Source organism: Gracilinanus agilis, chromosome 2 (assembly GCF_016433145.1).
Source record: "Gracilinanus agilis isolate LMUSP501 chromosome 2, AgileGrace, whole genome shotgun sequence".
NCBI lineage: Eukaryota > Metazoa > Chordata > Mammalia > Didelphimorphia > Didelphidae > Gracilinanus > Gracilinanus agilis.
The window spans coordinates 579442836-579456694 of record NC_058131.1 but is presented as its reverse complement, the minus strand read 5'-3'; the positions used below and the strand labels follow the sequence as shown (position 1 = coordinate 579456694).

General features: G+C 34.8%; 1 protein-coding gene across 1 annotated transcript in view; it reads right to left on the bottom strand.

The window, feature by feature from the left end:
* Positions 1 to 10170: 10170 nt before the first annotated feature.
* The window catches only part of ICE2 (interactor of little elongation complex ELL subunit 2), a 53588-nt gene continuing 49899 nt past the window's right edge, over positions 10171 to 13859 (bottom strand). Inside the window, exon 12 of the mRNA XM_044662439.1 lies at positions 10171 to 10363. Coding sequence (XP_044518374.1) covers positions 10217 to 10363 — 147 coding nt within the window. The 3' untranslated portion in view covers positions 10171 to 10216. The remainder of the gene's footprint in view (positions 10364 to 13859) is intronic.

Sequence of the window (13859 nt, the reverse complement as noted above, 5' to 3'; positions counted from 1 at the left end):
CTGTTTACATACTTTATGCCCCTACTTTCCCCTTCACCCCCACCCCCCACCCCGCTCTCCCACCACCCATGGCCAATGCACATTTCCACTGGTTGTAACATGTGTCCTTGTTCAGGGTCTATTTCCCATTCATGTCTGCCTCAGCCCATGCATTCAAGCAATTGTTTATCTTATATGTTTCCTCTCCTGCAGTCCTTCCTCTGAATGTGGGTAGCATCTTTACCATAAATCCCTCAGAATTGTCCTGTGTCATTGCAGTGCTGCTGGTACAGGAGCCCATTACATTTGATTTTACCATAGTCTATTAGTCTCTGTGTACAATGTTCTTCTGGCTCTGCTCCTTTCGCTCTGCATCACTTCCTGGAGGTCTCTCCAATTTGCATGGAATTCCTCCAGTTTATTATTCCTTTTAGCACAATAGTATTCCATCACCCGCATATACCACAATTGAAGGACATCCCCTCATTTTCCAGTTTTTTGCCACTACAAAAAGCGCAGCTATAAATATTTTCGTATAAGTCTGTTTATCTATGATCTCTTTGGGGTACAAACCCAACAATGGTATGGCTGGATCAAAGGGCAGGCATTCTTTTATAGCCCTTTGGGCATAGTTCCAAATTGCCAGCCAGAATGGCTGGATCATTTCACAACTCCACCAGCAATGCATCAATGTCTCAATTTTGCCACATCCCCTCCAACATTCATTACTCTCCCCTTCTTTCATTTTAGCCAATCTGCTAGGTGTGAGGTGATACCTCAGAGTTGTTTTGATTTGCATTTCTCTAATTATTAGAGATTTAGAACACTTTCTCATGTGCTTTTTGATACTTTTGATTTCTTTATCTGAAAATTGCCTATTCATGTCTCTTGCCCATTTATCAATTGGGGAATCGCTTGATTTTTTATACAATTGCTTTAACTCCTTGTATATTTGAGTGATTAGACCCCAGTCAGAGTTTTTCGTTATAAAGATTTTTTCCCAATTTGTTGTTTCCCTTCTGATTTTGACTACATTGTTTTTGTTTGTACAAAAGCTTTTTAGCTTAATATAATCAAAACCATTAAATTTACATTTTGTAATTTTCTCTAACTCTTGCTTGGTTTTAAAATCTTTCCTTTCCCAGAGATCTGCCAAGTATACTATTCTGTGTTCACTTAACTTATTTATAGTTTCCCTCTTTATATTCGAGTCATTCACCCATTCTGAATTTATCTTGGTGTTGGGTGTGAGATGTTGATCTAAACCTAATCTCTCCCATATTGTTTTCCAAATTTCCCAGCAGTTTTTGTCAAATAGTGGGTTCATGTCCCAAAAGTTGGGCTCTTTGGGTTTATCATACACTGTCTTGCTGACATCATTAACCCCAAGTCTATTCCACTGATCCTCCCTTCTATCTCTTAGCCAGTACCATATTGATTTAATGACTGCTGCTTTATAGTATATAATTTGATATCTGGTACTGCTAGGCCCCCTTCCTTCACATTTTTTTTCCATTATTTCCTTTGATGTTCTTGATCTTTTGTTATTCCAAATGAAATTTGTTATAGTTTTTCCTAATTCAGTAAAGAAGTTTTTTGGTAATTTGATAGGTATGGCACTAAATAGGTAAATTAATTTGGGTAGGATGTTCATTTTTATTATGTTAGCTCATCCTACCCATGAACAGTTAATGGCTTTCCAATTGTTGAGGTCCAGTTTTATTTGTTTGGGAAGTGTTTTGTAGTTGTTTTTGTATAATAGCTGTGTTTGTTTTGTTAGATTGATTCCCAAGTATTTTATATTGTCTACGGTGATTTTAAATGGTGTTTCTCTTTCTACCTCTTGCTGTTCTAATGTGTTGGAAATGTATAGAAATGCTGATGATTTATGTGCATTTATTTTGTATCCTGCCACTTTGCTAAAGTTGTTGATTATTTCTACCAGCCTCTTAGTTGATTCTCCAGGATTTTTTAAGTATACCATCATATCATCTGCAAAGAGTGATAGCTTAGTCTCCTCCTTGCCTATTTTGATACCTTCAATTTCTTTTTCTTCTCTAATTGCTATTGCTAGTGTTTCTAGTACTATGTTGAATAATAGAGGTGATAATGGGCATCCTTGTTTCACTCCTGATCTAATTGGGAAGGCTTCTAATTTATCCCCATTGCATATAATGCTTGTTGATGGTTTTAGGTATATACTGTTTATTATTTTTAGGAAGGGTCCTTCTATTCCTATACTTTTCAATGTTTTCAATAGGAATGGATGCTGTATTTTGTCAAAGGCTTTTTCAGCATCTATTGAGATAATCATGTGATTTTTGTTTGTTAGACTGTTGATATGGTCAATTATGTGGATGGTTTTCCTAATGTTGAACCATCCTTGCATTCCTGGTATAAATCCCACCTGATCATGGTGGATGACCTTCTTAATTACTTGCTGGAGTCTCTTTGCTAATATTCTATTTAAGATTTTTGCATCTATGTTCATTATAGGGAGATTGGTCTATAGTTTTCTTTCTGTTTTTGGTCTACCTGGCTTTGGAATCAATACCATATTTGTGTCATAAAATGAATTTGGTAGGACTCCTTCTTTGCTTATCATATCAAATAATTTATATAGTATTGGGATTAGTTGCTCTTTGAATGTCTGATAGAATTCACTTGTGAATCCATCAGGTCCTGGTGATTTTTTCTTAGGGAGTTCTTTAATGGCTTGTTCAATTTCTATTTCTGATATGGGATTATTTAGGTATTCTATTTCTTCTGCTGTTAATCTAGGCAATTTATATTTTTGTAAATATTCATCCATATCTCCTAAATTGTTACATTTGTTGCCATATAATTGGGTGAAATAGTTCTTAATGATTGCCTTAATTTCCCCTTCATTATAGGTGAGGTCTCCCTTTTCATCTCTAATACTGTCAATTTGGTTTTCTTCTTTTCTTTTTCTTATTAGATTGACTAGTACTTTGTCTATTTTATCTGTTTTTTCAAAATACCAGCTTCTAGTCTTATTTATTAATTCAATAGTTCTTTTACTTTCGATTTTATTAATTTCTCCCTTAATTTTTAGTATTTCTAATTTAGTTTTCATCTGGGGGTTTTTTATTTGTTCGCTTTCTAATTTTTTGAGTTGCATGCCCAATTCATTAATCTCTGCCCTCCTTAATTTGTTAATATATGCACTCAAGGATATAAATTTCCCCCTGAGTACTGCCTTGGCTGTATCCCACAGAGTTTGGTAGGATGTCTCACCATTGTCATTCTCTTCAATGAAATTGTTGATTGTTTCTATGATTTCTTCTTTGACAATTTGGTTTTGGAGAATCATATTGTTTAATTTCCAATTGGTTTTTGACTTGCCTGTCCAGGTGCCCTTACTGATTATTATTTTTATCGCATTATGATCTGAGGTTACATTTATTATATCTGCTCTTTTGCATTTGTTTGCCATGATTCTATGCCCTATTACATGGTCAATCTTTGTAAATGTACCATGTGCAGCTGAAAAGAAGGTGTATTCCTTTTTGGCCCTATTTATTTTTCTCCACATATCAATTAAATCTAATTTTTCTAGGACTTCATTCATCTCTCTTACCTCTTTCTTATTTATTTTTTGGTTTGATTTATCTAGATCTGAAAGAGGGATATTTAGATCTCCCACTATTATGGTTTTACTATCTATTTCCTTCTTGAGCTCTGCCAGTTTCTCCTTTATGAATTTGGATGCTATACCACTTGGTGCATATATATTGAGCAGTGTTATTTCCTCATTGTTTATACTGCCTTTAATCAGGATGTAATGACCTTCCCTGTCTTTTTTAATCATACCTATTTTTACTTTGGCTTTGTCAGAGATCATGATAGCCACTCCTGCCTTCTTTTTCTCATTTGATGCCCAAAAGATTTTGCTCATACCCTTAACCTTGAACTTGTGTGTGTCTACCTGCCTCATATGTGTTTCTTGTAGACAACCTATGGTAGGATTTTGGTTTCTAATCCACTCTGCTATTTGCTTCCGTTTTATGAGTGAGTTCATCCCGTTCACATTCAGAGTTACAATTGTTAGTTGTGTAATTTCCTTATATATTTTGCCCACATTAATTGCCCCCCAAATTCCAGCTGACAAGTAAAAAACAAAACACATTGTGCCAAAAAGCTAATTAGGATTTTCCCAGGAGCCTGTGTTAGGTAGAGGTAGGTTGAAGCATTAACTTATCTTCATTCTTATTTTATTTTGTATCTGGTTAAAGGAAAAAGTTAAATGACTGAAATGTCTTAAGTTGCCCTCAGAAAAGAAGACAACTGCTTTCCAAAGTGCTAATGCTAGGATGCAAGCTACCCAGAGGTCCTTCCCTGTAGATAGGAGATAAGCATATATATCTATTATCTGATCAAGAATGACAAATCACATATTCCTGTCCAGACAAGATTCCGGCTTCCTGCTATATTTCATTTAAGAAATACTGAACCCAGTGGAATTTCTCATTGGCTCTGGGAGGGCAGAGGGAGGAAAGAACATGAATCATGGAACCATGGAAAAATATTCAAAATCAATTAAATAAAATAAAAAGAAATGCTGAAATTCGGCCTCTTCGCAATTATTAAATTTAATGCAAAACTCTGTTTCTAAAGCCAAGTTATATTCTATAAAAATGCATTGGGCAGGACTAGAAAAACACTAGAAACATTATCCAATTCTTAGGAAGGAGAGAGTGAACTTATGAAAATGAAAAGCCTGGGGAGGGGCAAAGAAACATGTGAGTCACATGTTCTATAGAGTAACTTCTCAGTTTAATTCATTAATTGTATAGGAACTTATCAGTGTTAGGTAAATAGTAGTAACTTAAACGTCTGATTGTTCTAAATGTTTTGAGGGGGAAATACTTTGAGTCTATAACATTTTTGACTCATTTTGTTTACTATAATGTCACCAGGGAGACTAAACACATGCATATGTTGAACAAAAAGGTGGGAAATAATTTAAGTCCCAAAGGCAGGATTGTTATAGAGAGAATTCCAATTCAATTTAACATATATTAAGAGAAAATTTCATCAGTCTGAGGAATGTCAGGTGAGGGGACTCCCTCTACAAATACAGGTCTGCACTTTTTCTGCAACTTAAAAATTTTAGAGATACCTAGAACACTGGGATGTTAAGTAATTTGCTCATTTGATTCAAATGCTATATGCCAGAGATAGGACTGGAATGTGGGTCTTCCCGGGCACTTTACAACATCACATTATTCACATTTATTAAGCACCTAAGACACACTAGACTTTGGAAAGAAAGAGATAAAAGAGGCGCTGCTCTCAGGGAGATTACAACTTAGTAGTGTGGGTAGCTGGTAGAGGATTAGACATACAGGTGTAACTACAAGTCAGAAAAGTTATCAGTGAATAGGTCAGAGTAGACTGATTCAAGGAAGTGGGGATTCCTTCTGGGTAGTAAGGAAGTAAGGGTATGATTCATGAAGGAAGTGACATTTAAACTAGCCCATAAAAGTTAGGATGTCAGTAGGCAGAGATAAAAGAGACTCTGTCCCAGGCATGGAGATTATTTATGAAAAGCATAAAGAGGAAAAAGGTAGGACAAAATCTGGGAGTGGTCAGTGAGGAGTCACATTTGGCAGGAATGCTGGATATATCAATAAGCATTTTAAAGCACCTATGCCCAATGAGCTAGGTGTTGGAGTTAGCTGAACCTGATTTCATTTAAGAACTCTCAGGTGAGGATACTCCTTTTACAGCCATCCTGCATCTCCAGATGCACATCTGTATTTTCTCTGTAACTGATAGCCTCAGAGAATTGCTTTAGGCCCTGAGAAACGACTTGCCCATGGTCATGGCACTGTGGGCTCACAGGATACCAGTAAGTGAGGGGAATAGGAAAAGGTCTCATAGGATGTTTTGAGATGGCTTTAAAAGGAAGCTAGATATCCCTAGAAGCAGAGATGTGCATTCCAGGGATAAGGGACATCCTGTGCCAAGGCATGGGTATGAGATATGGAATGCCATGCTCAGGAGGCAAATGTGAAGAGTTCTCTAAAGGTAGAGAGGAAAGGGTGCCATTATGAAGAGCCTTGAATATAAAAGATTTTAAAAATATATTTTTTTTGCTTATGTCATTGATAAATGGCTTATATGAAAAAGATTTTTGGATTTTAGGGGAGTGGCATATTGTAAATGGATAGGGTTTTCCATGTGTTTATCACAATCCCTGTTCTCACTATACATGGTTCTATTTTATATATTTGTGGTACATAAATTATTACTATTATTTTTATCTCATTCTATTTTCAATTGGGTTCAGATAGAAATGGTCTTGAGACAAGTCCCTATCCTATTATTTTATTAATTGTTGCATACAATTTTTTTCCTTCCCCTAAATTGAGTATTCAAGAAGTCCTTCCTTGGTGGGCACCTAGGTGACTCTGTGGATTGATAGCCAGGTCTAGAGACAGGAGGTCCTGGTTTCAAATCTGATACCAGACATTTCTTACTTGTGTGACCCTGGGCAAATTACTTACCCCCCCCCCCCCATTGCACAGCCCTTACTGCTCTTCTGCTCTGGAACCAATACTTAGTATCAATTCTAATAAAGAAGGTAAGGGTGTTGTTTTTTTTTTAAATCCTTGGCTTTCTCTTCCATGGTTCCAAAGATCATTTTCATACAAATGCCCAACCAGTTCCCAAGCCTTTTGATATACTTTTTCCTACAGCTCCAGTCTATTTCAAATTATTTATTGGAAAACCATCTCTACCTTTAGGGACCCATTGGCACCAACTAACCTTGTTTAAAACTGTAACCAGCTTACTCCCATAAAGCCTCTCCTTATCTATTTTCTGAATCATCATTCTTACAGTTCTCAATGATAAAAACCTTGGTGACAGAGACAAGGAACATGGCAGAGGGCTGACTTTGAAGTTGGAAGACTTAAGCAAGTGGTCAAAATCTTTTAGTCCCTTGGGCAACAATAAGTCACTGACAAGTTAGCAGTTCTTAATAGTGAAGGGATTTCCAAACCAAGAATTCCTTACAAAATTAAATTTCATGTCTGAACTAAATATACACAAAACAAGTCATTTTTTATTCTTCCCTTTTTTTGTCCTACACATATGATCAGGTGTCAAAGTTCTGTTATTTCTACCTTCTCTCATATCTGGCCTGTCCTTTCCAGTCCTACTGCAAACAGCATAATTCAAATGCCCACGTCTCTTCTTAATTCAACATACATTAAGAGATTTCACTGGTAAAAGGAAGCTTAGTGAATTAAAACGTCATTAAAACTCTTGAGAAACCCCATAAATATTTTGATATGTGCTATAACTTCCTGTTAGATTGGAAGTTCTTGAGAATAAGCATTGTCATTTTTCACTTCATTGATCTGAATTGAAGTGATGGAGTTTTGTCTGTATGTGAATTTTACAACCTGCTTTAAGGCACAAATATAATTAATGTTAACAACAGAAGTATTCTCTCTGTACCACAGTTAACTTATGTAGTCTCTACTTTGAGAAAAGAAACCATAAACATAATTTTCAGATTAGATTCTAAATTTTTAGGTGCATGATTATAGGCTGATTTTGAAATTACTGTTCATGGCACAACCAATTTCTGAACAAAAATAGGCAAACACATTTGAAGGTACATAAACATTTTGAAATACTAATTCTATAATCCACCTGAGAATTTACAGGAAAAAGTTTTCCATTTATTTACATTCAATTTCTAATTCAACACATGATAAGATCCTAATATGTGTAGTATTCAGTAAGAGATACACAAATTTAAAACAAAAAATGCAAAAACCTTTTTAGTCTCTAATCTCAAGGGGCATATAATCTAGTAGAAATTGCATATGCAACTATTTGACTATCAAAAAGAAATATGCAACCTAATATAGGAACAACCAACTTTCAATGAAAAAAAGTGAGAGTGCATAATATACAACCAAAAAGAAATACTGATGTTCAACAAGTGAAAATATGTGAATTTATGAGACTGCTACTCAAGTTTTATTTCTAGTTAGTAAGTTAAAATGTTTCAATTTCAGGGGCAGCAGGCTCAGTGGATTGAGAGCCAGGCCTAAAGATGGGAGGTCCTAGGCTCAAATCTGGCCTCAGACACTTCCCTGTGTGACCCTGGGCAAGTCACTTGACCCCCATTGCCTACCCTTACCACTCTGCTGCCTTGGAGCCAATACACAGTATTGACTCCAAGATGGAAGGTAAGGGCTTTTTAAAAAATGTTTCAATTTCAAAATATTCATTTTCAGAATATACAAACTTTCTAAGAATTTTAGTAAATATAATATGGTAACAATGTTAAAAGACAAGCCACTTTATCATATAAATAAATCCTTAAAAACATTGAAAAGCTCTTTCTTTAAGATATTCAGACAACTAAAGAAAAACTGTATAGCTACCCTCAAAGAGAAACTCCCATGAGATTCCTTTCCCCACCCTTAGTAAACTGACATATGACTCACAAATGAAATATTTCTAGAGAATGATCAAGAATTTAAAAGGCCCCCCCCAAAAAAAAACCCTTTCAAAGAGAGCTTAATAATAAAAGGACAGCAGGATGAGGAAATGATACATTAGAAAAACAAATTTATCAATGATTATTTAAATTAGTTAAAAATGGTTTGTAAATTGAAATAAACCAGTTTATGTGAAAGTCAAGTTTAGTTGAATTTTTTAATGTATAACAAAACATATACATAATGTGAATATTAAAATGCAAAACTTTTATCTTACAAATGACACAAAAGTATTCCTGAAGATGAATTTAATATGCTTTAGGTAATAGAAATAAAAAATGTAAATGGACCTCTATGCAGTCCAATTTGTTCCCATTTGCTGACTTCTTTCAATTTGTATCTTTAAAAAGTGGTCACAAATAATCAATATCACAACAAATAATTGCAGTAAAAAAAAACCCTCAATAATCTGTTTGAAATTGCTAATATACAACAATATTCACAAGGGATTAAGATAAAAAAATGAACTGAATTTTTAAAGCAACCAAACCTGTTGAACCAGAAAATGTACATACTGAGGGAATACAGTCAGAAAATGTAACTTGTGAAGAAAAGTGTACTATGTTCCTTGATTTTAGTAGTGAAACTACCAAGTGTTAACACTGGTTATCAAATTCTTGATTTATGAAAAAAGTAGCATTAAAAAAGCTAGTTTGCAAAAAAATAAATATCTAACAACAAAAAATAAGTGACTTAACAACATGGTCCATCTAGTTCATTATCCTAGCTTTGATGCAAATATAATAAATATTTTTTAGAAGGACAGGACTGTCCTACCAGGATTAACTTTAAAAATTTAGAGGTGATCAACAAAATACTTTTAAGATGTTTCTAAATTTATAGGATTTAGAGCTCAAAAGGATCTTTGGAGTTAAAATACAACCCCATCATTTCATAAATAATAACAGAGGCCCTGAAATAGCTAAATGACTTGCTCACAGTCACAAAAGTAATAGAAAGGATAAATGGAATTCAAATTTAAGATCTTTTGATTGGAAATCTAGGTTTTCTGCTATATCAAGCTACCATTCCATGCAATGTTAAATACTGAGCCTTCAGGAAGACCTCTTGCTAAAACTTGACTACTTTTCTCTAAATTATTTCATTATCTTATGATGATAAAGGCGAGAAACTTTTCTAAGTGCAAAAGTTATGGGAACAAAATTCCGTCTTATTTTACATTTATTGCATGGTCAAAGTTAGTTTTGTCAAAGCACTCTGAATTATGTCTATAGAATGAAAAGGTTCTCTTGCTTTGTGATTTAATACAGTGATAGGCAAACTTTTTTTAAAGAGGGGCCAAAGAAAAGGAAATGCTCACCTGTCAGTCTGTTTCTAAGGCAACTCTTTCGAAGTTTTATTGTACTGTATCCTACTCACTGTATCTGTCAGATTAGGAATAATGTCTCCGCCAGATAGAACATTTCAGGGGGCCGCATCTGGCCTGCGGGCCATACTTTGCCCATCAGTGGTTTAAAAAATTTAGTGACTTAAAAAATTAGCTGCTTTTTGGTATGAATCTCTGATGAGTAATGAGGTTCATTTAGCAACTGTGAAGAGATGATCATTTTCCAGAAAATCTCTGGTAGTTATTCCAAATGTCAGAACAAATATGTCTCTTGGATATATTTTTCCCTGAAATGTCTTTATTTTGCTATGTTGGTCCACTCTGAATTGATCATTTTCCACTATATTGACTTTTTATGGCTATTTTGCTTCCTTTTCTTTGGAGCCACGCCTTCGTTTTCAACTTGCTGAGCAGACAAGTAACAGCTCTTTGTTTCCACAGTTACTGAATTCCTGTGGCCAGGAACAGGCACTCTTGTTCCACTAACCTGAAAGAGATGAAGAAGCATAACACATAGCACTTCAAAACATTCACAATCAATCTACATTCTGCCAACTCTTGCTACTTTCTAAGAGGGTAACTACCCTGTAGGCTTTATTTGTTACATTTTAAATCTGAGGCTGGTTTCCCTCTGCTACTTTAGTCTACTCCAGACCAACTCCTCTTACTGTAAATTGGTATGAGTATAGCAATGTTTTATTGCAACACAGCTGAACATTCCTTGAATTTTTTTTATTATTGAGAGAAGTAAGAAAGGGAGGGTGGAAGTACTTCTCTCTCCTATCACCAAAAAGATTTGGTGGGGATCTGTGTTTGTATTGAGAAACAGGAGGGTTTTAAGAAAATGTTTGCTCTATTACAGAAAAGAAGCTAGAGAAAAGGGGAAGAGATAGTGAAGAAAAACCACCAGTTTAGAACTTAGAAGTACCTAAGAGATAAAATCAGGCCCAATCTCACTTAAAAATGTTAGAAATGCAATGCTTTGTCACCCAGAAAGCACTTACTAGTAAATACTTGTCTGAAATCATAGCAAATCAACTAATAAATGACTAGACCAGGACTTGAGGCCAGGTTTTCTTGGTTCCAAATTCTTTGTTTTTTTTTCCTACTAAATCAAACTAAAAATGAGGAGAAAGGGAAGAAGAAATGATTAGGTTGGTTATTAAAGTAAGAGAAAGAAGTTGAGAGAACATATCTGAGAAAATAAAATAAGAAAACAAGATTGGATGGTACAAAGAAGATAGAGGAAAGAGAAGGAAAAACCACAGAGAATAGAGACAATCACACTGAAAAGCTAAACAGAAATTTTCAACTATTTTTACCACTGCTTTTCACCCCTACAATTCCCACTCCACAGCAATATCAATATTTGCCCACTTTGTTAAAAGAAAGTAATTTAAGCAGATTAATATCAATTTTTAAGAAATGTAACATTTTTTTAAAGCACTACTATGATGGGGGGGTGAGAGGGACAGCTAGGTGGGTCGGTGAAATGAGAGCCAGGTGCAGAGATGGCAGGTCCTAGGTCCAAATCTAGCCTCAGACACTTCCTAGTTATATACCCCCAGGCAAATCACTTAATCTCCATCACCTAGCCCTTACTACTCTTCTGCCTTGGAACCAATACACAATATTGATTCTAAAACAGAAGGTAATAAGTGTTTTGGTATTTTTTTTTAAAGTACTACTAAGTGCTTACATGAATGAGTACAGGAAAAAAAAGACATAAACAGGCTAAAGTTAGTTAGCAAGCACACACAACTCTTCTAATTATAACATTGTTAGCCTCAAATATAGCCCCAAATCCAGTGTAGATGAAGGGTTTAAGACAGGATGAAAGTCTGTGCCAAGGGAACTCTAGGTAGAAGGTTGTAATCATTAACAACTCACATTTGTTGAGTAATGTAGGACTTGCAAAGTGCTTTTTCCTCAACCAATTTGTGATGTTATCTCTATTTTACTGATGAGAAAACAGGGATTTGCCAATGGTCAAGCCAGTCAGGTTCTAAAGCAGGAATTCAATCCAAATCTCCTGACTCCAAAGCTCTACCTATTATATCTCACTGACCAGGTCACTGATAGGAAAGGAGTCATAACAAGGTATAAGAGAATAAAGGTAGCAGAAGTCAAGAGAAAAAATGAAAATGAAAAAAGCCAATACAAAATGGGGATTTGGTAAGAGCTAATGTGGAAGTACCTTTTGGGATCATGGATTAGGCAGTATCAAAAAATGTGAATTGAGTTGAAAGGGACTGTGACTCTTATAAGACATCATACTAGTAGTAGCTGAAACATTCATATAATAATTTAATGTACTGTACTGTATCATACATTCAACAAATATATATTAAATTACATTGTATATATTAGAGTACTGTGTCATGTCCTCAGAGAAATACAAAATAGAGCTAAAAAACTGACTTTGCTTGCCTTTATAGAATTTACAGCTATAGAGAAGAATAAGGCATGAACATATAAGTTTAATACATAATAATACATAATAAACTCATTAGGGTTAAAAATAGTGTCACAGAGAAGTTCTATGGAGATTTACTAAGACTTCATGGAAGAGGCAGTTTTTCATATAACAGTTTCAAGGGATATAGAGAGATCATTTCAGAAATTTGACAGGTAAAAGAGGGATATACATTCTAAATAAAGGGAATAATGTAAGAAAAGACATGGATGTAGCAAATGTTCAGGTGCCGAGTAGTGCAGTTTGGCCAGAGTACAGAGGACACAAAAGGGTATTAATATGAGATAGGGCTAAAAAATAGGAGAGCGCAAATTATAGAGATCTTATATGTCAGACCAAGAAATGAAAACTTTAGTTAAGAGACAGTAACAGCTGAAAATTTTTTATGCAGGGAGTAACACAACCAGGAACAGTCCAAGAAAGTATAAAGTCACTTGTTATTTTAAAAAAGTCATCTCTGAACCACTTTTACACACCACCTGAATTCTCATTTCAGCCTCCCTCCTCCTACTTTTGGGGACACATATTCCAAGCAAATATTTATTAACCATCTGTTATGCAGAAGTACTCTGTGCTAGGCACTAGGGTTAAAAAGACAAGCAACATACTTCAATCTAAGAATTTATAATCTAGTAAAGGAATAGGACACACAAAATTCATTTTAATATACATTACTAAGCTCTTATTGCATGCAAATTTGTATCTCTACCCACAAGAGTTTAAAGTACAGTAGGATATAAAATATATAAAAATATGATAAAATAATATATAAGTACATTTATTGTTTAAAGAAAGACAGTCTGTAAGCTGAAATTTATAATTTGGTAAGAGGATAAGACATGCATAGAAATGGCAATAATTCAAGTTGGAAAGTAGTCAAATGATACAAGATGAGAGATTAAGGAAGAGGGATTGCTTTTACACCTGGGGAATCAGAGAAGGTTTTATAAAAAATAAGGAAAGATCTGAGGTAAATCCTGAAGAGACAAAAGGTATCAGTAAAACTGTAGAAAGAATCTATTTCAGTCATGACTACTAGAGTACACAAAGGTAAGAGGAACAGGATAAGATGAGGAAAATAGTGGTATAATTTGAAGGGAACATAATGTGTGAAGAGGAATGGTGTGACATAAGATTAAAAAGATATTTTGGAAAACAAAAACAAAATGACCTACACATTGTCAGATGTGGTCTTCGCTTCCTTTGCTTTAGATTGCTTTTATTTGTTCCATTTAGATGTAGGGGAAGGGGAATTTTCCAAAAATGGCAACACAGTAGAGGCTGCTAGATTTGGAGTCAGGAAGACCCATATTTGAATCTTGCCTCAGAATCTGACTAGCTTAGATTCCTAGACAGGTCACTTCACCTCTCTTTCTCTGCTTCTTCATCTGTAAAAGGAGGGGAATGATAGCACACAGTATAAACTGAGATAATTTATGTCAACCTTAAAGAACTCTAGTCATTAAAAACATAGGGCATCATAAAGCTTTTTAGTAGTTTAGAGCTG